This window comes from Engraulis encrasicolus, chromosome 8 (genome assembly GCF_034702125.1).
Source record: "Engraulis encrasicolus isolate BLACKSEA-1 chromosome 8, IST_EnEncr_1.0, whole genome shotgun sequence".
Classification (NCBI taxonomy): domain Eukaryota; kingdom Metazoa; phylum Chordata; class Actinopteri; order Clupeiformes; family Engraulidae; genus Engraulis; species Engraulis encrasicolus.
This window is the reverse complement of record NC_085864.1, coordinates 30,039,363-30,064,362: the sequence shown is the minus strand read 5'-3', so window position 1 is coordinate 30,064,362 and position 25,000 is coordinate 30,039,363. Positions and strand designations below refer to the sequence as shown.

General features: G+C 46.9%; 1 protein-coding gene across 1 annotated transcript in view; it reads right to left on the bottom strand.

Moving 5' to 3' along the window:
• nxn (nucleoredoxin) overlaps positions 1–25,000 on the bottom strand; it is a 120,440-nt gene that overhangs the window by 40,644 nt on the left and 54,796 nt on the right. The window contains exon 2 of the mRNA XM_063205419.1: positions 3,750–3,867. Coding sequence (XP_063061489.1) covers positions 3,750–3,867 — 118 coding nt within the window. The remainder of the gene's footprint in view (positions 1–3,749; positions 3,868–25,000) is intronic.

Sequence of the window (25,000 nt, the reverse complement as noted above, 5' to 3'; positions counted from 1 at the left end):
ACAAGCACACGCTCATGCTCACACACACACAGGGACAAACACACACACACACACACACACACACACACACACACACACACACACACACACACACACACACACACACACACACACACACAGACACACACACAGACACACACAGCACCACACACACACAGACACACGCACGCACACACACACACACACACACACACACACACACACACACACACACACAAACACACACACACACACACATGCACACGCAAGTGCGTGCGCATACACACACACATGCGTACGTCTGCACACACACATTCACACACAATTCACTCAGCCACGCACACACCAACACAAGGTTTTGGCTGGACACGGATGGCCATCATCTCATTGGAGTGGAGCCCTCCTGATTGCGGAGCACAGCTGAATCACAAAAGCTCTGGTCTGATTACAGCGCCCCAGAGAATAAGCAGGGTTGTTTTTTTCCTCCTCCTCCTCCTCCTCCTCCTCCTCCCTCTTCTTCATCTTCTTTTTTCTGGAGTGCATCTGTTTTCAATGCTTGCCAACGATGCTAAGTTATTACTCCAGCTACTCTTGTCGTTCACCATTCACAAGACAATGAACATTACTATTAAAAGCGCCTCATGTCTTCATGATGAGTTGAGGTTGTGAAAGACACAGGCCTTCGATGCCGATATCTATTGCTCACGTATTGTAATGGGGAGCCAAAGGTTAATTGCTGCAAAATACTGGTCTAATTGTTTTAAATAGGTGTAGATTAATGGTGTAGATTACATCATGTCGGGAAATACATTTTTTGTCATCCATATGGAGGGCAGAGAAGGGCAGCATATTAAAGAACTCCCCTATTACTCAATGTCCTTCCAGGGAATGATCAAGTAAGCTTACAGTGATACTGTACTGACAATTTTCCTCTAGCTCATTCCCACACCGCCTAAACCACACACCCTACCCCACCCCACATAATCATGAATGCTGCACATTTAAATTATTTCCTTTATCACTGAGCCTCAAGGGCAAGCCAAGCATCCGCTGCAACCCAGCTGATGTTACTGCCAGTCAGTGCACTTTAAGGTCCCAAAAAACGCCCCACCGCACCCCACCCCACCCCAAATGATCATGCATACTGCAATTTCTTAAATTATTTTCTTTATCATTGAGACGACACAAGGGCATGCCAAGCATCTGTTGCTACCCACCCAACTGATCTTGCTGCCAGTCTCTGCACTTCAATAAGGGCTGCACTGCGGTATCATGTTAATGGGAGAGAGAGGGGGGAGAGAGGGATTCTGGACACACAATAGGGGTGATGGACAACAAAAAAAGAGAAAATGGAAAGGGGAAAAGAGAGACACATTTATCTTTTTCCCCTCAATGTCTGTCGTTCTCAGACGCTCTTGCTCTCACTTTCTCTACCCGTCTTCCACATATTCTTTCTTTCTTTCTCCCTCTCTCTGTCTCCCTGTCTCTCTCTGCCTCTCTCTCTCTTCCTCTCTCTTTCGCTCTCTGCCTCGCTCTCTCTCTTTGGCTCTCTCACGCTCTCTCTCTGCCTTTCTCTCTCTCTGCCTTTCTCTCTCTCTCTATGTCAGGGTTGCAGTGTAATGATTCATGCAGATGAGGATTCCACATTACTGGGGCGACTGGAATTCATTACGGCCGGGAAAGATCTTGTCATTTCTCCCCTCCTGCGAAACCCATCTCACCATTCTCTTCCAAAAAAGAGATGCAGCAATTATTATTGTATCCCCACCTCCATTCACACACACACACACACACACACACACACACACACACACACAGACACACACACACACACACACACACACACACACACACACACACACACACACACACACACACACACACACACACACACACACACACACACACACAACACACACCACACACACACACACACACACACACACACACACACACACACACACACACACACACACTTCCAAGGATTAGAGAGAGAGATAAAATGAAAGCCTCCCAGCCTCACATCCTGAAAAGCACGACTGACTCTCTCTCCCTTTCCATTCGATTCCAGAAGCAGCACGTCAAAATATTGAGATTTTACGGTGCCGATGACAGCCCCCTGCCTTCACCACCAGCTGCTGTGGAACGTGAATCTGCTCCCCCTAAACCACCAACCACCCCAGACCGTGTGGAGAGAGGACACATAGAGGGAACCACAAGGGCTCAGAGAGAGAGAGAGAAAGAGAGAAAGAGAGAAAGAAAGAAAGAAAGAAAGAAAGAAAGAAAGAAAGAAAGAAAGAAAGAAAGAAAGAAAGAAAGAGAGAGAGAGAGAGAGAGAGAGAAAGAAAGAAAGAAAGAAAGAAAGAACGAAAGAAAGAAAGAAAGAAAGAAAGAAAGAAAGAAAGAAAGAAAGAAAGAAAGAAAGAAAGAAAGAAAGAAAGAAAGAAAGAAAGAAAGAAACCAGATATGAGTGTGCCCTGCGGGTTGCTGAAAAGGAAAGGTGGGCTTGAAGGACTGATCCAGCATCCTAACCCACTGATGTTGTGAATCTCAAGGCCTAGGATATGATACAAGACACAGAAATCAGAATTACCTGGGACTGGATATTCTGCACAATGGGGCTGTAAAATAAATAAAAACAGAAAAACCTAGGCCCCGCCTGAATATACCATATTGAAAAGAAAGGATGACAATCACCTGAAACTGGACATTCCACACAAAGGGGTAGGAAATGAATGGGGGGGGGGTGCAGAATAACTTGGGCCTGCATATTCCATACACGGAAAACAGAAATGATGAAAATCACCTGGAACTGAATATTCCTACACAATAGACTAGGAAATAAATACAATGAGAATCACCTGAAGGTGGATATAAATAATAATACTAATAGTAAATAACCTAGGCCTGGATATTCCATACAACAGGAAATAGCAATAAAAAGAAGAAGAAGAAAAAAAACAGAAATCACCCAGAGGTGGATATTCCATACAACGGAAGAGAAATGATGGGAATCACCTGGAGCCGGATACTCTACTGTAGTCTACACAATGTCTGGGTTATAAATAAAAAACAGAAATCACCTGGAGGAGGATATTCTGTACGTACAACAACAACAAAAAGGACAAAAGGAAATCACCCGGACATGGGTAGTCTGACAAGAGAAAGGAAAATTCACCTTGAGAGGGAAAAAAACACCTCAAGCTGAATATTGTTCATAATATGAGAGAAGCTGCTGTCAAGACAGTACGTGAAGGAAAAAGAAAGAATATAACAGCCTCCCGTAGGTGCTGGAGATGGGAGGATGGAGTCTGGATGGGTGGTGCTACTACTACGCCATGGAGATAAGGAGAGAGAGAGAGAGAGAGAGAGAGAGAGAGAGAGAGAGAGAGAGAGAGAGAGAGAGAGAGAGAGAGAGAGAGAGAGAGAGAGAGAGAGAGAGAGAGAAAGGGAGAGAGGGAGAGAGGGAGAGAGAGGGAGCAGGCATGGATGATGATGGTTGAGTCTGGATGATATACAATACTGGAGAGAGAGAAGGGGAGAGATGAAAGTTCTTGGGAGATGAGAGAAAGAGAGCTAGGGCGTGTGTGAGAGGGAGATAGAAAGAGCTAGGGAGTGTGTGAGAGGGAGAGAGAGTTAGGGGGTGAGTGTGAGAGAAAGAGAGCTAGGGAGTGTGTGTGAGAGAAAGAGAGCTAGGGAGTGTGTGTGAGAGAAAGAGAGCTAGGGAGTGTGTGTGTGCGCGTGCACGCTAGTGTGCCAGCGTTCCTCACCTGTCGGATCGTCTCGCACCACCAGCAGTCCGTTCCGACACACCACCTTCCCTGTAGTGGCGTCCACGAACACCAGCGAGGGGATACTGGTCACCTTGTACTTATTCCACAGCTTCATCTGAAGGCACAGAGAAGAAGAGGAAGAAGAGATGGGGGAGGTGGAGATGGAGGAGGAAGAGGAGGGATGGAAGAGAGAGGAAACGATGGAGGAAAAAAAGACAAAAAACAGAGGAGAAATTAGTTGGGTTTGCTTTTTTTCAGTACAATTCACATGAAAAACCATGTTCAGCTATCAGAGAGATTGTGGGCATGCATGCGTCAATGCGTGCACGTGTGTGTATGAAAGAGTGATAGAAGTTTGAGCCCTTGGAGAACACTTCACATGACAAACACTGGAGGACAAAAGACGCAGGAAGCCGTCCAGCCCATAGAGAGAGAGCCACACGCTTAGTTCCACGTGGGAAGCAAAAAGCCTCGTCTCTTTCAAGCCCGCCTCAAACACGTGCAATAACACAACGCTAACGCTACCGACTAAATGCCCATTAGGGCCTACTGCTGCAGCCGTCGGCGTCGCTATTATGTGTGCTTGTGTTGCAGAGCACTAGGGAGACTGTTGCCAAATGAGACACAAAAACAACTTGGCACGGCTTAAAAAAAAAAAAAAAAAACGCCCCACGACTTCTGTGTGATGTGGTTATAAAGAGACTCCGAAACGTGGCAAGTGGAATTAAGCAGTAGTGGTAGTGCTGCCGTTCAGTGCGGTGCGGCGCGGCACAACACAGCGTGGCAATGGCCCCAGAGGCTGGAATTTACACAAGCCGGAGGGGCTGCCAGCGACGAGAACTTTCCAAACACAGTCGACATCTGAGGAATATTCAAACACAGTGCTTATTCTTTGCTAGCTTGCTTTCCCCTCCCAGGCAGCCATCTTCTGAACAAAGACATATAAAGGAGTATTAAATAAAGGAAGAGGCTAGGAGGCAAGCAATGGAAAGGGGTGGGTGGGGTGTGTGTGTGTGTGTGTGTGTGTGTGTGTGTGTGTGTGTGTGTGTGTGTGTGTGTGTGTGTGTGTGTGTGTGTGTGTGTGTGTGTGTGATGGGGGGAGGGGGTCTTTGTTATGTTGCCTTATGGAATATACAGTAGCTAATGTACAGGGGGAGCATCTGCCTCTCCCAGGGTACTGACAAGTCTGCTCAGCTAACGCATGACTGAGTAACTGACAAGCACACTCGGAGACATACAGCACATACAGTATGCATGGGCCTGCACTCACTGGCACAGGCTACACAATATGTACTACGCACAGACGCACACACACACACGTACACACACACACACACATGCGCATACACGCACATGCGCACGCACCATTGACAGTATATTCTATTTACTGTCACTGGCACGCACGCGCGCACGCACGCGCGCACGCACGCGCGCACACACATGCGGACACACGAGCGCACACGCACGCACGCACACACAATATGCATGTGTGACACACACAGACAATAATATGCATGTGTCACACACACAGACAATGTACGCGAATTCACTCACGGACACCGACATATAGGCTACTCCACAAAGACACAAATTCATGCATAAATACGGCAACAGATGTACAGAAACACTGCTGTGGCCATAACAACAGGAGAGATGGAGTGTTTTCTGGCAGCAGCAAGACACCATATGGAAACCAATAGCATGAGACACTATGAAACGGTGTTGTGTTACTGTTACTTTACAACAGAGCATAGCAACCCATCACGGTACATGTACAGTATTTAGCAATCACTTCAGGCTGGGAGGGTATTTTTCCTGCTAAATGATAACAAAAAATATACCACATAGATACTGCCAATGTATTGCAAGGCAAGGAAAATTTGTGTGAGTGAGTGAGCAAGCGTGTGTGCGTGCGTGTGTGTGTGCGTGTGCGTGTGTGTGTGTCCACCATATGTTGGTGTTGTGTTGGTGTTACTTAACAGATCTACAACAACAGCTACAACAACAGATCACTGTAACTCATCACTGCAAAGAACATATAGCAATCACTTCAGGAATATGGGAGGGAGCCAAATGTTAAAAATGATACGTAGATACAGCAAATAAAGCTAACGTATACATGGAGAGTTATTGGTGTACGTGGGTGGATGCGGCCAATAGCATGATAGACACGTTATTCACTTCAGATTGGAGATGTGGGAGGTTTATACTTCCAAACTGTTACAAAATATGCCTAGATACTGCCAACAGAACTAATATATGTAAATGCAGTGGTGTGTTCGTGTGTGTGGCTGCCATCAATAGCATGGAGATGTTTTATTCCCGTTTCTTTAGCTACAACAGACCATGGTAACTCATCATGATACTCAGTAGTCACTCCAGGCTATAAGACATAGAATACGGGAGGCTAAATATTTTCCCTTCATTGGTCAATGCCAACTTTTAAAAAAAGACATGCCTAGATACATACTGCCAACAGAACTGTAGAATGTAACTCGTGTAAAATGTAACTCTTAAAACAAATATATGTAAATGGAGTTAGCGCTAAGAAAGAAAGTAAGAAAGAAAATCTGTGTGTGTGTGTCTGTGTGTGTGTGTCTGTGTGTGTGTGTGTGTGTGTGTGTGTGTGTGTGTGTGTGTGTGTGTGTGTGTGTGTGTGTGTGTGTGTGTGTGTGTGTGTGTGTGTGTGTGTGTGTGTGTGTGTGTGTGTCACCAAAAGCATGGAGACGTTTTATTCCTGTTTCTTTAACTACAACAGACCATGGTAACTCATCACGATACGATACTCAGTCACTCCCGGCTATAAGACATGGGAACTAAATTATTTTCCCTTCATTGGCCAATGGCAACTTCTTAAAAAAAGATATGCCTAGGTACATACTGCCAACTAAACTAATGTAAAATGTAAGTGGTTTGTGTGAGTGTTGTGTTACTTTAGCTACAACAGACCATGGAAACTCACTTCTCAGCAATCACTCTCGCCAACTGTTAAAAAATATTCCTACCTGGACAGAACCAAGACCATTAATGCGTAGGATTAGTGTTATTGGGGTGTGTACATGTGTGTTGTGTTACTGTTACTTCAGCTACAACAGACCATGGCAACCCATCGCTGTGCTCCATAGTAACTCCAGGCAATAAGACGCGGGATATGGGAGAGAAATTCTCCTTCCTTGGCCAACACGAAGAGGTGTTTCTGGCCGCCAAAAACATGGCCACGAAATTAATATATGTAAATGGAGTGCAAATGGTGTTGGCTGGTATGTGTGTGGGTGTGAGAATGGGAATTAGACAGAGAGAGAGAGAGAGAGAGAGAGAGAGATTAATGAGTCAGATTAAGAAAGAAAGAAAGAAAGAAAGAAAGAAAGAAAGAAAGAAAGAAAGAAAGAAAGAAAGAAAGAAAGAAAGAAAGAAAGAAAGAAAGAAAGAAAGAAAGAAAGAAAGAAAGAAAGAAAGAAAGAAAGAGAGATTGTATCCGTGCATGCGTGTGTGCACGCCGCGCATGTGCAAGTGTGTTCACGGGGTGCAGGCTAAATCCCGAGAAGAACTCCATTACGATCTGTCCGTCTCCTGGCAGACGATTAGCGCTGCGGTCTGCAGCCCACTCAAAACAATGACATCACATCAGCTACAGCTATGGCCACCCTCACCCTGCCACTCAACAATGTGTCTGCAGTGTATATGTAAGTGTTATGTGAAGTACATGTCCTCAGCACATGTGTGAATGTAGGAAGAGAGCCTGAACGTGTGTGTGAGTATGAGTGTGTGTGCAGATGTTTATGTCCATGTGTGTTTTGATCTTACATGTGAGAGCAAGTGTGTGTGTGTGTGTGTGTGTGTGTGTGTGTGTGTGTGTGTGTGTGTGTGTGTGTGTGTGTGTGTGTGTGTGTGTGTGTGTGTGTGTGTACAGTGCTGTGTGTGGTGTGTATACAGTAGTGTATGTGTGTGTGTGTGTGTGTGTGTGTGTGTGTGTGTGTGTGTGTGTGTGTGTGTGTGTGTGTGTGTGTGTGTGTGTGTGTGTGTGTGTGTGTGTGTGTGTGTGTGTGTGTGTGTGTGTGTGTGTGTGTGCGATTTCTGAGTCTGTGAGCATAAGTGTGTGTGTAGTGTTTGAAGAGCAGCGAGGCCTAAAGACCGCGAGTGTGCTTTGATAAAAGTGACACAGCACTGGCCCACAGCATTCTGTGTGTGATGTGATGTTCTCCACAGGGCAACTGGGTTCGAAAGGGGCCACGTCTGCTCAGCCAGCTCTTCTCTTCTCCTCTCTTCTCTTCTCTTCCTCTATCATTCTGTGCCATTCTCTATCCCTCTCTTGCTTCCTCTGCCTCTTGTTCTCTCTATATCGTTCTCTCTCTCTCTCTCTCTCTCTCTCTCTCTCTCTCTCTCTCTCTCTCTCTCTCTCTCTCTCCCTCTCCCCCTCTCTCTCTCCCTCTCCCCCTCCCTCTCTCTCTCTCTCTCTCTCTCTCTCTCCCTCTCCCTCTCCCTCTCCCCTCTCTCTCTCTCCCCAGAGGGCTTCAAAAAGCGTGTCTAACAGTAGACAGTAGAAAGCAGCAGCAGCGGAGGCTCTGGGGCTTGTGCGTGGTGGACCAGCATGCGGAAAGCAGCTCCAAGACAAACCCCAAGGCCGGCCATGGTCAACAGCTCAGCTGCTCGCTCCTGTGTTTACCCTCCCACTCTCCGCACTCTTTCGCATACTTCCTGTCTCTTTCGCTCTCTCTCTATCTCGCTCTTTCTCTCCTCCTTTCCTCTCGTTCTTTCTCCATCCCATAGCCCTGAGAGCTCATCATCAGCGGCCAAAGCCTGGAAAACATCTCACTCACTGTGGAAAAATCCACTTTGCAAGGCCATTAGCCCGGGCTTCGACTCCTCATCAGAATCACTGGTTTGTGAAACGCGACGTGGCGAAGGATATTTGCGCATTTGTGAACTTGTTGAATGAGGCCAGCGGTTTTGGAAGGAGGAGGAAAATTCTGTTATGAAATCCATCTGGATTCCTCCATCCACAGTATTTTGGGGGAGCTTGGACCCGGGGATCCATTTCCACAATAACTCGTCTTCATACGTCAAACTAGCCGACTGTAGCCTCGCCGATGTGAAAATGGCACAAAGTATGAAATAACACAAATTCAACCTCTCAATCAGCATTTTTTCTTTTATTATTCCGGGCACACGTCTCCTTTTTACACCACAAGTGGCGTCCTTCAGCGCTTCCGTGTAAAGACATGGCTTGAAAAAGCAACTGCAGACGGCTCGGAGGTCCATAACCCAAGCAAACCCTGGAAGTGGAGCTTTGACAGAGGGGGTCAACAGGGCTGTTATGGCTCCCCCCACCCTAAAGAATCTACGGCCCCCAAGAGCACCGGCCAAGGCCCCCTGTGCTGCTGCTGTGGGGTCAGACGGGGTGGGGTGAGGTAGCGAGGGTCGTGGAGGAGGAGGGAAACAGGCCTTGGCTTGGCTTGGGGAAGAGTCCACTCTTGGCTCCGGCTCCACTGTCAATGATTTAGTGCATAGGCCTGTGAATCTCACCGGAGCCGTCTGGCAGCGCTTCAGAGTGGCGCAGAGAGGTGGGGTGGGGGGAATAAATCACTCGTGTGTTTGGAGAACAGGGCTCGTGAAGTCCAGAGCATCCTGAGCCCGGAGTAGTCCTCCTCGTGTTATCACTCCTGTTTGATTGGGCTACAGCTACAGGTGGTTCCCTCACGCCACCCGACTCAAACTTAATCTTCTACCATGGCATTAAAAATGGCCTTGGAGCAGAAGACCGCCGACCAGCCATTTACACGTCTTCCTTACTGTAATTCCCAAATGTGTGCACGAGAGGCCACAAGGCAGAATTTTCAACACGCGCACTAGAAATCTCTAGCTGCTTTACATTACAAACACTCAGGATCAAGATGTCCTTGTTTCGCATGTAAAAAAGTGGTGTACAGTGCTTGTTTGCATCGCCTCCTAAAAAAACCTCTCCCCCATCCCACATCTCTTGGCGAAAGTAGAGCCAGACACTCCCACCATCCTTCACTGAAAAAGCTCCCTTTAGTACATGGGAAAGAGCCAAGGAGGAATGCAAAGCCATGTCGTTGGTCAATGTAATCCCTCCTATTCCCATCATCCTACTGCACACGCGTCTTCAGGGCCGGATTAAAGATGGCCTGGGGCCCCTAGGCTACAAGTTTCTGTGGGGGCCCCACGGAAGGTAAATTTTGCTACAAATGTACATACATAGTGTCATAATTATGGGCTAGGAATTAAGGATAACACTTCTACCAACTGTACCCAACACCACACTTGCATTTTTCAATATTGTATCCCGTCACAATTCCATATTTTTTCACTGTTGGACAATCAGGGGCCCCCTGGCAGGTTGGGGGCCCCTAGGCTGCAGCCATATCTAGCCTATGCGTTAGTCCGGACCTGCGCGTCTTGCTCACAGCCACACCGTGACGATGGCTGGCAGCAACAGGCAGCACACACACACCACCAAGGCTCCCGTCAGCGTCAGCACACACGTCCCTTAATGCTACTTTAATGGGGCCTCTAATGAATACAAATAAGAGGCAGTCGCTAGTGGGATTTGACTTTGATTAGAGCCCCCTAGTCTCTCCAGCAACAGCGACAACAAAATATACAGAATCACGGTTCCATGACATGTTTTTTCCTTCATCTTGGCCTTCATCGTTCTTCCAATTTTCCTCCCTTTTTCATCCACCATCCTCTCCTTCTTCATCCATCTTTCTTCTTCCTTTTCTTTTTTTTCTTCGTTCCTTTTCTTCACCTCTTTTCCCCTCACATTAACCCCTCTGGAGTGCCTGGCTGTCTCCTTCGTGGCTCGGGGGGCAGTTGCCAATACTCCACCTCCCTACTCTACTCCACTCTACTCTACCTCCACCACCTCTCCTCTGGGAACCAGTTCACGGCTCAGAATGGACTTAGGCCAGAAAATCCATACTAACAATCCATTAGCCTACCCGCTTGACACACTGTGCAAACATGCAACACACACACACACACACACACACACACACACACACACACACACACACACACACACACACACACACACACACACACACACACACACACACACACACACACACACACACACACACACACACACACACACACACAGCCAACATACATATTTTACACACACACACACACACACACACACACACACACACACACACACACACACACACACACACACACACACACACACACACACACACACACACACACACACACAAACACACAAACACACACACACACACACACACACACACACACACACACACACACACACACACACACACACATGTATGCACACACACACCACACACTCACAAAGAGCTGTAACTGTTGACTCGTGCTTCATATTGGATTTGACAAAGTTGTGGTTGTGGTAATGGAAGAGGAAAAGGCTAAAGAGATGCCAACATCACACGCCCCTGGGACTAGAGAGAGCTAGAAATGGAAGGAGTGAGGCAGCGAAGGAAGGAGGGAGGGAGAGGCAGAGAGAGGAAAGAGAGAGGTGGTAAGAGGAGGAGGGAGGGGGGTCATCTCAGACACATCCAGTAAGCCACCAGGGGTCATACAGTACGTTGTGGTGTTTACTGTATGTCACTAGGTCAAGGCAAATTAATATTCACAGGCTCCCACTTCATCTTCTGAAACGCACAGACAGACAGACAGACAGACAGACACACACACACACACACACACACACACACAGACACACATACACACACAGACACAGACACACATACACACACAGACACAGACACAGACACAGACACACACACACACACACACACACAGACACAGACACAGACACACACACAGATACACAGATACACACACAGACACACACACAGACACACACACAGACAGACACACACACACAGACAGACACACACACAGACACAGACACACACACACACACACACACACAACTAAAAAAACAACAACACACAACCACAATTGTCCTCTGAGACTTGTATGAGGAATGCGAGCTTGAAGCATCTCGACCAGCTCAGCTCACTGTACTAAATTGTTCACAGATGAGAAAGCAACTGCAGAGAGAGCCAGCGAGACAGAGAGGCACGTACAGTATAGCTCAGTGACACAGACATAATTGAGCATTGCCCTTGTTTCTTTTGTACTGGACTGGCCTGCCAATGGGGAATCTTAGGTGCAGTAATGCAAAGAAAACAAGGCCAGGGGAGGTGGGTGGTGGGGGGGGGTCGATCTGATCTTTAACCCGTTAAAATGGTATGCCACTATCATGGGGCTGAATACGATTAAAATCCTTGCACTGGGTTTATAAAGGTGGTAAAGTGTCTTATTTTTCATGTTAAGTGTCTGGTTTTAAGGAGGGAGTAAATATCTAAGCTAGTGAGAGTCAATGGATCACACATGCAACACAGATCCATTGACTTTCACTAGCTTAGCTACATACTCCCTCTTTTAACTTGTCTTAAAGCAAGACAACGCCTAACATGACAAATAAGACACTTTACCACCTTTATAAACCCCGGCCAACGATTTTAACTGTATTAAGCCCCAAAATAGAGGCATACCCCTTTAAGACACAGCGTTATACATTTGCTGTCACCGCAATGGCAATGACCAAGTCGTGGTGCATTACTAAAGGCCCTGTGTTATAGTATTGTAGTGCTATGGTACTTAACTTTTCAGTGACTATTACAGCGTGCGACTGGAGGTACTGTGTGTATTAAGACACGGCGTTAAGACACGGTGTTATAAATTAGCTTTTAGCACAATGGAAATCACCAAGTTGTAGTGCATTACTAAAGGCCCTGTGTTATGTCACAGCAAGTGATATGGGGTAGTTAACTTTGACTATTACAGTGTGCCACTGGAGGTACGGCGTGCATTGTGGGGCTACTGATTCTCTTGCCAATCCTGTTACCCACACCCTCCCTGACTCCAGCATCTGTGGAATGTGGAGACAGCCCAGCTGGCAGCCGGTTGCTGAGGCGCCTCTGGCCCAGCCAAGGGCCTGCTTCTGGCCAAGAGTCCACTCCACACCCATTCCTCTCCTCCCATCTCTGTCCGCACTGAGACCCTGTCCTCCACCTCCACCTCCTCCTCCTCCCATCTCTATCCACACTGAGGCGCCGTCCTCCTCCACCTCCACCACCTCCTCCTCCTCCTCCTCCTGCTGCTCCCCCTCTCCTCCTCCTCCCATCTCTGTCCGCACTGAGGCGCCGTCCTCCTCCACCTCCACCACCTCCTCCTCCTCCTCCTCCTCCCACACACTGAGACCCCGTCCTCCTCCTCTTCCTTCTGTCGTCCACATGACCACAGAGTGAAGGGCCCTGTAGAGGGATCTCAAGTGGAAGAGATTCCTGCAGTCAGCGGCCCTTTCAGCTGCTCATTGTACTGTACTGAACCTGCCCCTGACTGCGGCAAGCACTCTGCTCAGATCCTCTTTCACCCAGCCAGCTCCCCCCATCCAACCCCCACCTCACCCCAGGCCCACTGGGCCCCCGGGCCTGCCAGACCCCTGCCAAGACAAGACCAACCAAGACAAAAAGGAAAGACTCACTCTCACTTACTTACACACACACATGCACAAGCAAGCACAAATGCTCCCAAACACACACACACACACACACACACGCGCGCACGCACACGCACACACACACACGCACGTGCACGTGTACGAGCACACTCAGAAATATTCACACACACACACACACAGACACAGACACACACACACATGCACACACACACACACACACACACACACACACACACACACACACACACACACAGCCAGCCGCAGTCTCCCGATTTCACGACGGCACGTCAGTTCACAAAGAGGGCTGAGAGGCCTACAAAAGAGCACGTGTAACATGGCTCTGCTGGCAAGGGAAGACGCTCGCGTTCCTTTTTCAATGCCGAGATGAAAACAGTAGTGGGACTATTTCAGGCCGTGCATAAAAAGGGAAAATCGTGCTTGTTCGAAGCCAAACAGATTCGCTCCGGGCACATGATAGAGTGTCGGTGTTCACAAGAAGAATTCCTGAGCGGGTAAATTCTTCCTTGGGTGAAGACTTATTTTCGCAGATTAAGTCATCATAGGTCTCATTTATCCTTTTTCACAAAATTTGCTTTGTGATCAATATTTTTGGTACACTTTAACATTTCAGGCTAAATACAAAATCACAGTTTTGAAATCCAAACAAACCTACACGGTGTACTGTAGAACCAGATAGTTTAGCAAAAGTGTGCAACAACACAAATTTATCACTGTAATCATATTGAGTCTATAATTCAAATCCAAATGCAGAATGAAAATCACTACACTGACCCAGGGAGAAATATGGTGCCCTGTTATAAGAAAAGCAGTTAAATTTGCGACAGGGTTGATTTACCACCACTGTGAACGTCCTCTGATTGGTACAGTGCAGTGAAAGGCTCAATAAAAGGCAGTAATGTGCTCCATATTTCTCCCATCGTTTCTTGAGGAGCGCGGACCGCCTGCAAAGGAAACTCGCTCGTACTGTATGTCTCAGTTGGAAGTGATTTTACACTTTAAGTTAAGACATACGTCTCACGCAGAGCTGGAGAACCGGGTGGGGGGAGGGTGGCCTCCTATACAGTTTTTTGGAAGACAAGTCAACCTCACTTTTACGAGTGGGGTTGGAACAGTTTGGTTTCCCCCTCTATGAAAAAAATCTTGTTTGGTGGAATGTCGTATTAAAGTCATGTCAAGTCCGATGACAAGAGACAAAATATGTGGAGTAGGGCTGCTCGATTATGAGAAAAATCAATATCACGATTATTTCAGTCAATATGGATATCACAATTTTTTTTAGACGACATTTATTTTTAAGATAAATAATTGTGCTAAACAATTCACAGTCTTCAGCAGTTGGAGTGGAGGGCCAAATAGAAACACACAATGGTGTTCTGCATGAGCGTTGCGTAGCAAGTCTACTCTGTGCAATGGCTCAAGTGGAGGGGAATGCATTGCGCTTAGCGTAACCTACCTTTTGACAGTATAGACAAATGACAAAAATATTGTTTAAAATCGATATTATGACATTTTATTTTGCTTGGCTGCAACATTGAGATCACAATATTAATTCGATATATTGCACAGCCCTAATGTGGAGCGATCAGGGCTCCACAGAGACTTGAGGGAGAGACGAGGAGACCAGAGGCAAGTCACCTCACAGCAGGAGGTTTTGGGTTTGGATTGGGTTTTGATTGGGGTTTTTTGTGGGATTTGTGTGTGTGTGTGTGTGTGTGTGTGTGTGTGTGTGTGTGTGTGTGTGTGTGTGTGTGTGTGTGTGTGTGTGTGTGTGTGTGTGTGTGTGTGTGTGTGTGTGTGTGTGTGTGTGTGTGTGTGTGTGTGTGTGGAGGGGTCACTGAGGTCTGATGGACCAGGTTATGGGTCAGTCGTGTTCGTCCAGGCCTTCAACTTTTACTGGGGCCTGTAAACGAGAGCTGAGTGGGGCCCTGCAGGCGGCCTGAGATGAGAGGGGCCCATAAACGTTTATCAGCATCAGCCACCAGAGTAGGAACCAAACTCGTCTGCACTAGTCACACACCCTTTCACTGGGATCTCTATTAATTTTTTAACATTCAATAAGAAGAATGTGTTCTATAACAATGCAAGATTCTAAAATTCCAAATTGTATTGTATGGCGCCCATAATTCTACAGAACTTTCACTGCCCAAACATTCCTGTCACACCGGTGTGACGTGACGATACACTCTTAAAGGATAAACCATTGGAGATGTGAATGTCTACATGAAAATGTCTGCAAAAGCGAGTGAAGGTAGTTCTATTCCTCTTGCCTCTGGTTACGGTGCACATGGGTCTATCTGTCGAGACCCTCGTTACATATTTGAGCTGTGCAGTGGGAGGTCGTCTTGTATTGCTGATCTGGTTTCCATAATTACGTTTCATATTTTACAGCTTGTCATTCTTGGCCTTTTGCTTGACATTAAAAAACATATTTCTGCTGTGGGACTCTTGTTTCAAAAACAGTTGGTCGAGTTTCCTTTCCAGCACGGTCTTAAAATATAACTTATCACCAGTATAAATAACACATTAATAAGTTATTTAATTGTACATTAGCATGACTGATGTTCTTGTGCTGAACATTAAAAGTTATTCAGTTGCAGTAGTGCTCAGTCCTGCATATTCCAGTGTTTGTACTGCACCTAAGATTGGCAGCATTATGTACAGTTGAGGAGTTATGCTAAGTCCACATGAGAACGCAACAAGGTTTTTTTTAAGAAAATGAAAGAAATGGTTGTAATGCTTATGAGAGTTCTAGTATTTATAGATGCCTTCCAAACACAGGGACTCACTTGGGGGGACTGAAACATTTAGAAGCAGTGCGTTTGCTGCAACTGATCTTGCAAGATCCCGTTAAGGGCTGAAAAGAGAACTATACTCTATAGGCCTACTGAAGACTGAGTACTTTCTCGGCTCTAAAATGGCTGGGTGGTTTTTGTGTGATGGTAGATGTTTGGGTATAAATTATTGTTTTGAAAAAAACTGTCATTTTTAATAAAAATGAAGATACCGGTATTTTCACTTTGATGTTGCAACATGTAGAAAGAAAATTCAAGATGATAGTAGCAACAAAATCGCTGTAATGCTGAAAGAAAATCATATACTAAGATCAACCTCATTGATAGCAGTCAAATGTTTTCTTGTGGAGATCAATGTTAGTTACATAACCCCCTCGAAAACCAGACATTTCATCTCAAGGCGTTATTCCTTAATAAAGAAAACTGAACTATAACAGTGTAACAATAGCTGAAGCCAATGTAGATAGCTGCACAAGCTCCTCCTGGAGGAAAAATATGCATACTTCATCTTGACTGCTACAATTATGGTCAAGCAATACATTTTTACTGCATCCCACTCTCTGAGAAAAAAATGTCCGTCTCAAGTCCAAAAAGGTTTCACACACAAAGGAATTCCATTGTTTGCAACGATGATGATATTTAAGTGGCACCTATTTATGGGGCCCGCATGACAAAAATTCGAGTGAACTGGTGGACCACATCTATAATTTCCAGTAACTCTATTCTTCCAATTTTGGTACACATTAGCTAGCAGTAATGGCAGGCGGTCTGCACGCTTCGTTTTTCACCCGTTCACGTTTAGCTTTTCATCCGTTTTATTTTATTTTTGCCTGATTGATGGATGTACAGTATGTACTGGATTTGTCTCCACCTGAACTCTGTTAAGGAGGATATATCACAGGCCAGGCTCAGGCAAAACTCGGGTGCTTTCGTCGAAAGGAAACCAGACCCCCTCTCCAGGGGTAATACCACAGGAGGTAAAACATCAGGCGCTTTTGGATGACATCCCACCTCTCCTCTCCCCTCACTAGACAGCTCTGCTCCACCACATGTGAATGTGAATGTGTACACAATGGTGTGTGCACGTCATGTGGGAGTTTATGTACAGCCCTGACACGTGTGTGTGAATGTGTAAAATGGTTTGTGTGTGTGTGTGTGTGAGCGAGTGTGAGAGAGTGAGTGAGAGTAAGAGAGAGACAGAGAGAGAGAGAGAGAGAGAGAGAGATAAATGTGTGTGTGTGTGTGTGTGTGTGTGTGTGTGTGTGTGTGTGTGTGTGTGTGTGTGTGTGTGTGTGTGTGTGTGTGTGTGTGTGTGTGTGTGTGTGTGTGTGTAATCCATCTCATCCCGTCGTTTCCTGATGAGTGTTGCAGGTCTCCTGCTCAGACGCCCCTCACGTCGCCTCAGACGCCAGCTTGCATCTCTGACCCGTATTAGGCAGAGTAAATTGAATGCCCTGGACAGCGATTCCACACGTGTGTGTTGTTTGTGGTGTGACAAACACTCTGTCCCTCCCCCCCGGCCATATCTCAATAACAACCCACACACGTACAGAGGCGCACATTCATGTATGTACACACACACACACACACACACACACACACACACACACACACACACACACACACACACACACACACACACACACACACACACACACACACACACACACACACACACACACACACACACACACACACCTCTATTCCTTCCATTTCAACAAGATCACGGGCTTCTATTACTATGCGAGATCACATTTATCCGCTAAAATATTCATTGGCCCAAAACTGCTTGGCTTGGCAGAGGAGTCATTCATACAGACACCGACACGCCGACTAAATTGCTCTCCGATAAGGAGTGGCGGCGGGGCCGCTTGGTTTCTATGGAAACCACCCCCGCCCCCATCAGCATCAGGACATGTCATGGAGTGGCAAACGCATTGTGGTGCTTTTTAGTTAATAATTCAGTAATACGGTGATAAATTAGCAGTTTAGTAGGCAGAACAGGTGCCAAAAGACGAGACGTCAGGGGCTTACAGTATAGCCGGTGCAGTGGAGCAGGGAAAAAGGAACACTGACAAGAAAAAAAAAGAGCCAGAGCATTTAAAAAGGCAAAAGCTCTCAGTCACAATAGTGTGTTTTTTTTGTCAACGTGGTCCTATTAATCCAAAATGGTGTGGCCTGTATATAATAGCCTGAGGTCTGAGCTGTGTTGGATTTTTTGTTATTCAGTGAGAGAATGAGAACTAAAAGTGAAGGGGCTGGATTGTAAGCGCGTTACCAAAATAAAAAAGCAAGCAGGCAGGCAAGCAGGGCAGGCCTGGATTGAAATATGTGCGGCATTGTCTCGCCCCAGACCCAGCGTGCGATGTGGGCCTCCCCACACTTCGGAGGGGTGAAAGGTTGGTTTCAGCAGGGGGTACATTCTTCAACCGCAGCACCGCCACCGCCCAACCTGGTCCCCCCCCTCACTTTTTCGCCTTTCCCCTCTGCCAGTAGACTCTATCCTCCTCTCTCTCCATCTCTCTCTCTCTATATCTATCCTTCTCTCTTCCTCTCCACAATGCTGACCCCTCCCCGTTTTGTGTTTCTTCTCTGCCAGCAGAGACTATCCGTTTCTCTTTTTTTTCTGGGTCTCTCCCTCTCCATCTCTTTCTACAATGCTGTCCCCCTCACCCTTTTGCATTTTCCCTCTGCCACCAGACTCTCTATCCCTCTCTCCCTCCCTCACTCTTTATCTGTCTCTTGGGCTCTCTCTCCATCTCTCCGATGCTATGAGTCAGTGGCCTCACCCTTCTGCTTTCCCTCTCCGCCAGTGGACTCCATCCATCGCTCTCTCTGTCTCTCTCTCTGTCTCTCTCTCTCTCTACTATGATGGACCCTCTCTCTCATCACTTTCTCTCCCTCTGTCTATCTGTGTATCTCAGTTTCTCTCTTCTTCCTCTTTCTGTTCCTCATCTATCACTTTCTGTGTTATTCCCTCTCTAGCCCCCTTTCTCTCTGTCTCTGTCTTTCTCTCTTGGTCTCTCTCTCTCCAATACGCTGGACCCTCACTTTCTCTCTCTCGCTTTCTCTCCCTCTCCCTCTATCTCTCTCTCCCTCTCTCGCTTTCTCTCCCTCTCTCCCTCTCTCTCTCTCTCTGTACCCCCCACCCATTCCTCTCTCCAATGCTATGAGCCGCTGTTCTGGTTTACATAAAGGGCCAGACGGGCCCCATTCAGTCCGCACATTAACTCAGCTCAGCTCACATTCAATAGCCCCGCAGCCTCATCATCGTTGGCTTTGCCCAACCCCACCACCACCACCACCACCACCACCAGGCCCCACCATGTCCTCTCCTCCCCGTGTTTGAGGCACATGGCCTGGGACTGGTAAGGGGAGGTACAGACACAGGGCTGGGAAGGAGGTGGGGTTGGATTTGAAATTGGGCGACCATAAATCCAACAAAAAAGCAAAACAGGCCTCTCCTCTCACACATCCTTCTCCGTGGTCTCTAAGACGTGCAACCACAAAATGGTGTCCCCCCCCCACCTCCTCCACCCCTCTGTTTGCCTCTGCTTCTCATCTTCATGAATATTGACTCTCTACATCCAGAGAAGCAGCCCAATTCCTCAGTGTGTGTGTGTGTGGATTGCAACTAAATTTAGTGTGATGTAAGGACTTGACTAAGTTTCAACTTATCTGGCTTTGCATGTGGCATTGACATTCTCAGAAGGAGATGTCAGGGTGGCACAACCACAGCTCTAAGGACGCTACTGTGTGAAGATGGTACATGAATTAATTGCACAAGACTGGCATAGAGGTAATATGTTTTATATAATCGAGCAAAAATAATTAAATATTGGCAGTAGCTGCCTGTGCTTGCACCACCACCTGACAGCAACAAAAATGTCAATGGCCCATGTCAGCACAGCACAGCAGAGAGCACAAAATCTGTGAGTTCAAGCAAAAGAGCCCAGTAACTTCCTCCACTGTGGAAAGAACCAGTAGAGTCGACTATAATGCAGTGTAGGGATTCGACTTAATTTCAACCAAATCTCAACTACATACTACACACACATCTGCCAGTTCAAGTAAAGAGTTCAGAGTTCATTCAGTGAGTTCCTTTACGGCCTACGGCCTGCTGCGTCCTAACGGTAGGGCACTGGGTTACTACACCGGAGACCCAGGTTCCATTTCAGCTCAGGTTATTTGTCAATCCTTCCCCGTCTCTCACCCCACTCATTTCCTGTCTCTGCTCCACTGTCCTGTCACAAATAAAGGCAAAAAAAAGCCCTTAAAATACTTTTTTAAAAAGTAAGTTCCTTTACTATGGAGAGAGACAGCAGACTGAGTGGTGTTTTTTTCCACAGTCCACGTCCAGAGTGCTGCCAGTCTGGCTAGTCTGTCGTGTTGAGACCTGCCACAGCGCCCGGCGTGATCGGTGTGATCTGTGCCAGTGCTGGCGCTGCCCCATCAGGACCACAGCCGAAGGGGCTGCCAGCCAGGCCCAGCCCAGCACAGCCGGCCCTCTCAGATTGGCATCACACCCCCATCGATAGCAGAGGTGTGACCAAGGGCCCTCCCACAGACATGGACACACACACACACGCACACACGCACACACGCACACACGCACACACGCACACACGCACACACGCACACACGCACACACACGCACACCCAATAGACATGGACACACAGCCAATAGACATGGACACACAGCCAATAGACATGGACACACACACACACACACACACACACACACACAAACAGACACATATCTCACACAATCATACACACACACACACACACACGATAGCCATGGACGCACCACACACTCATACAAGCACTCACATTTGTGCATAAAAAATCCCACTCACTCTCACACCGCTGGGCCTGCCAAAACTAATTCACATCACACTCCCTTCATGCGAAAGGTAATCCAACACTGGATGAAGTGGCGGCTTGGCAAGGGCAAGGCAGCTAAAAGACACAAGACACACCCCACCACCGCATTACTACTACCCTTACCCACTTTCACCCACAGACAAGGCGGCACACACCAAAACCATACGCGTCAGAAGCGAGCGCGCTCATTCTTCGAGGCATGTTCCAGTGGTGGTGATGGTGTTGTTCAGAGAAGCCGACAAGGGGGGACAAAGGCAAGCTAAAAGTCACAAGACGCACCCCATCGCATTACTACTACCCTTACCCACTTTCACCCGCAGACATAAACACTTAACCAAACAAGGCGGCAACACATCAAAACCATACGCGGCGTGAGAAGCGAAGCGAGCGCACTCATTCTTCAAGACATGTTCTGGTGGTGGTGGTGGTGGTGTTGGCTTGCTTATATATTGCTGCTGGTGAAGGACTTCTTTTGCGATCTGTCTGTCTGATTGTCTTATTACTACTACCCTTACTCACTCTCCCCCGCAGACATAAACACGTAACCCAACGCAACTTAAGGAGGCGCACATCAAAACCATACGCGTCAGAAGCGAAGCGAGCGCACTCATTCTTCAAGGCATGTTCTGGTGGTGGTGGTAGTGGTGGTGGTGGTGGTGGTGTTGGCTCGCTTATGTTATATTGCTGCTGGTGTAGGACTTCTTTCTGACTGATCTGTCTGTCTGATTGTGTTGCCTCCTCGTCTTTGCACGCGCAATAAAGAAGAATTACAGCTGAAGCGTGGCGAGGGGCAGTCATGTGCAGACGGTTAGGGGAGTCACTTAGAGGGGAAACTACGGCTTACGGCACAGGGGTGCGGGCTGTGTGTGTGTGTGTGTGTGTGTGTGTGTGTGTGTGTGTGTGTGTGTGTGTGTGTGTGTGTGTGTGTGTGTGTGTGTGTGTGTGTGTTGGGGGGTTATTGTAGGGTAGGCAGATGACTTCCTTGAGGAGTCAGGGTGTGTGTGTGTGTGTGTGTGTGTGTGTGTGTGTGTGTGTGTGTGTGTGTGTGTGTGTGTGTGTGTGTGTGTGTGTGTGTGTGTATTTGGGGGTTACTGAGGGGTGGGTGGGGTTAGCAAGGGAGACGAGGCGCATCTGCCGACTGTTGCCCCCCTCCTCTGTTGACCCCCAGTTCACCCCCGTCTTTCTTCCTGCCCCGTAGGTGGTGTCGTCTGCTGCTGCCCCACTGAGACTGAAGACACATTAACCCCCCCCAAAAAAAACCCAACCCCGGGCCCACACCCCGGCACTCTTCTGACACCATCCATATTTGATGAGTAATATGGCAGTCCCTCCAGTTTTTCGCGATTCAGCGATCGCGTGGATTCATGCAAATTCAATGATATTCCGCATAATTTCACGATGCCGCGTAATTCCTGTAAAGCCGCATTTTTCCCGCAAAATTTCCCCTTTGTCCCCTTCAACATTCTGTGGAGTTTATTGATTTAGGCCTATATTTTCGTCAAAAAAAATAAAAATGTGACTACAATACCACCGGAGACGAAAACCAATAGGAAGCATTTTTGTTAATGTCACTGAAACATTGAAAAATAATTGCCTGCTATTTCGCAAGTCACGACCCTCATCTCAGCAGCTCCGCGTCTCTTTCCTCCCCTCCTTCACACATAGCCTACACGCAGGCGTCGGTGCTGCACAGCCGTGACCTTTCTTTAACAGCAGTAGCCTACTTTTCAGTGCAATCCTGGCTGGAAAAAGTATTGTTGCCCATTTATCCATGACGAAGAAGTGTATGCAGTCATGAAATAGTGGCGGTGCTGTCGCACAGTAGCAAACATCTTACGTTACATTTTTGCACAACTTCTCCACTCTCCCCTGTCGCTTTCATGAGCATGCTACCCGACGGTCGTTGTCTGATCTTTTTTCAATGTTCGCTAATGTTTGTAATTTAAGGGTCTATGTCTATGCGTAGGCACAAGCCTTCTGATAACAATCACTGTAGTGCCGATCGCTAAGGATTCGATCGGAAGTGTGGAGTTTTGCAACTTGTTTCAGTCAAGGACACCGAGATAGGAAGTGAACCGCCCTTCCAAGCTTTCACTGTGTTATTGCAATAACGTCTTGCGAATGCATGCAACCATGCACACAACCATGTCAACGAGAGCGTGTATGCCATCACAACTTTGCATCAAGCAAATAATATGCAACAGCTTGCAATACAAGCACGAGAGAGAGAGAGAGAGAGAGAGAGACGCGTCTGCAGGGCCGGTTTTTAGCATAGGCCGGCTAGGCGGTCGCCTAGAGCGCCATGTGAAGAAGGGGCGCCGAAATGGCGCTCTCCTATGCGTAATTTTGCGATATGAAGTTTTTTTATGAAGTCGCAATCAACAAAGAGTGAAAGCGCTCCTCACGGCAAAGCGCCCCTCAGCCAATAGTAATATCTCTTCCAACTGTCTCTGGGAAGTCTGTGAACCAATAAACAGACAGTTCTGAGAAAGGGGGCGGGACGAGTGACAGCGTGCGGTCTATTTTGAATTTGGAGACTCACTCGAGAGACAGAGGGGGCAAGCGCAAACAGTAGTAGTGCTGCTCTGCTGGATGGAGATTATTATGTTCTCATTAAACCACTCATTGCATGATGCAGGAGTTTCAGAGGGTGTTTTGGAACTATGTGATTTAATCAGCAACCGTTTGTGATTATGGAAAGCCTAATAGTTATGAGGTTACTAATTGGAATTAGAGAGAAAAAGAGCTTTGTTTTTGATCAGAGAAATCGCTAGTTAGCATGCTAACATTAGCCAAGTATGCCAAGCAATGAAATCCAGTAAAGTAGCTGTTAGTAGCCTACTCACTACTCACTAACACCCACCTGCCTGTTAGATATAATAATACTTGCTTAGGTTGACAAGCAATGTAAAGTAAGACTGGTGCAATGTTTAAAACGATTTTAGCTGCCATATCTCCTTCCATCCACATGAATTACCTGCTTGTTGTAAGCTTAAAAAAACATTAATTCCCAGACCAGAATGACATAGCCTACATTAATCATGTAACAGAACCATGCACAGCAGACAAGTGAGGCTATTTACTATATTTGAATATTATGAAATTCAATAGCGTGACAGCTCTTCTCCCTTTCTCTCACCCTGTCCCTCCAAACACATAGATAGCCCCCTTCTCATTCTCCTACTCACAAATGCACCACTATTTCCAGCCCCAAAAATGAAAATTGGTTTGGAAGACAGCCAAAATGTGTAGCTTAGGCTATTAAAAGTGTTTAGCTGCTGCCATGCTTTGTGATGCTGTAGATAGTGTAGATCAATGCAGACCTCCTTGGTAGGCTTATTGTCTACACATGCATTTTACATGCAAATGTACTGTATCACTCTCCTGGCATTTCAATTTCACGTTACAATTCAAACACATTGATAACCTCCCCTCTCATCTGGGTTGGGGGGCCCCACCACCATCACATCCAACACACCCACACAGTGAAGCTACTTTCATGCGACTCAATCTGATGTGTTGGTCGCCTGTCAAAAAGAACCACAATCCATTGATGAAAAACGGTTATTGTTCTTGATGCTAATATATAGTTAAGTTTCGCTTACCTAAGGATATAGTGTCTTGTGTTCTGTGAGGTATAAGAAAGATTTTTTTTCTTTCAAAGGTAGGGGGGGGGGGCGCCAGAAATCAAACTCGCCTAGGGCACCAAATAAGCCAGAACCGGCCCTGCCAACAGGTGACATTGTAACGCTTGCATACAACCTGGCTACTGTACCCCGCGACGCTCTTCATTAGCCTACTGGTAGGCTATAACCAGAAGTATTTCATAACGCACAGTCCTGTTTTCCCCCGAGGTTGTTATAAATATCGACAGAGATTTATGATTGTCGCGGTCATGATTTTTTTTACACATTGGACGCATTGGCTTATAAAACGCTCTGGCAGTTTTTGACAATATTTTATTATTGTCAATATTTTATTATTCTATTAGGCCTATATAGGAAGTG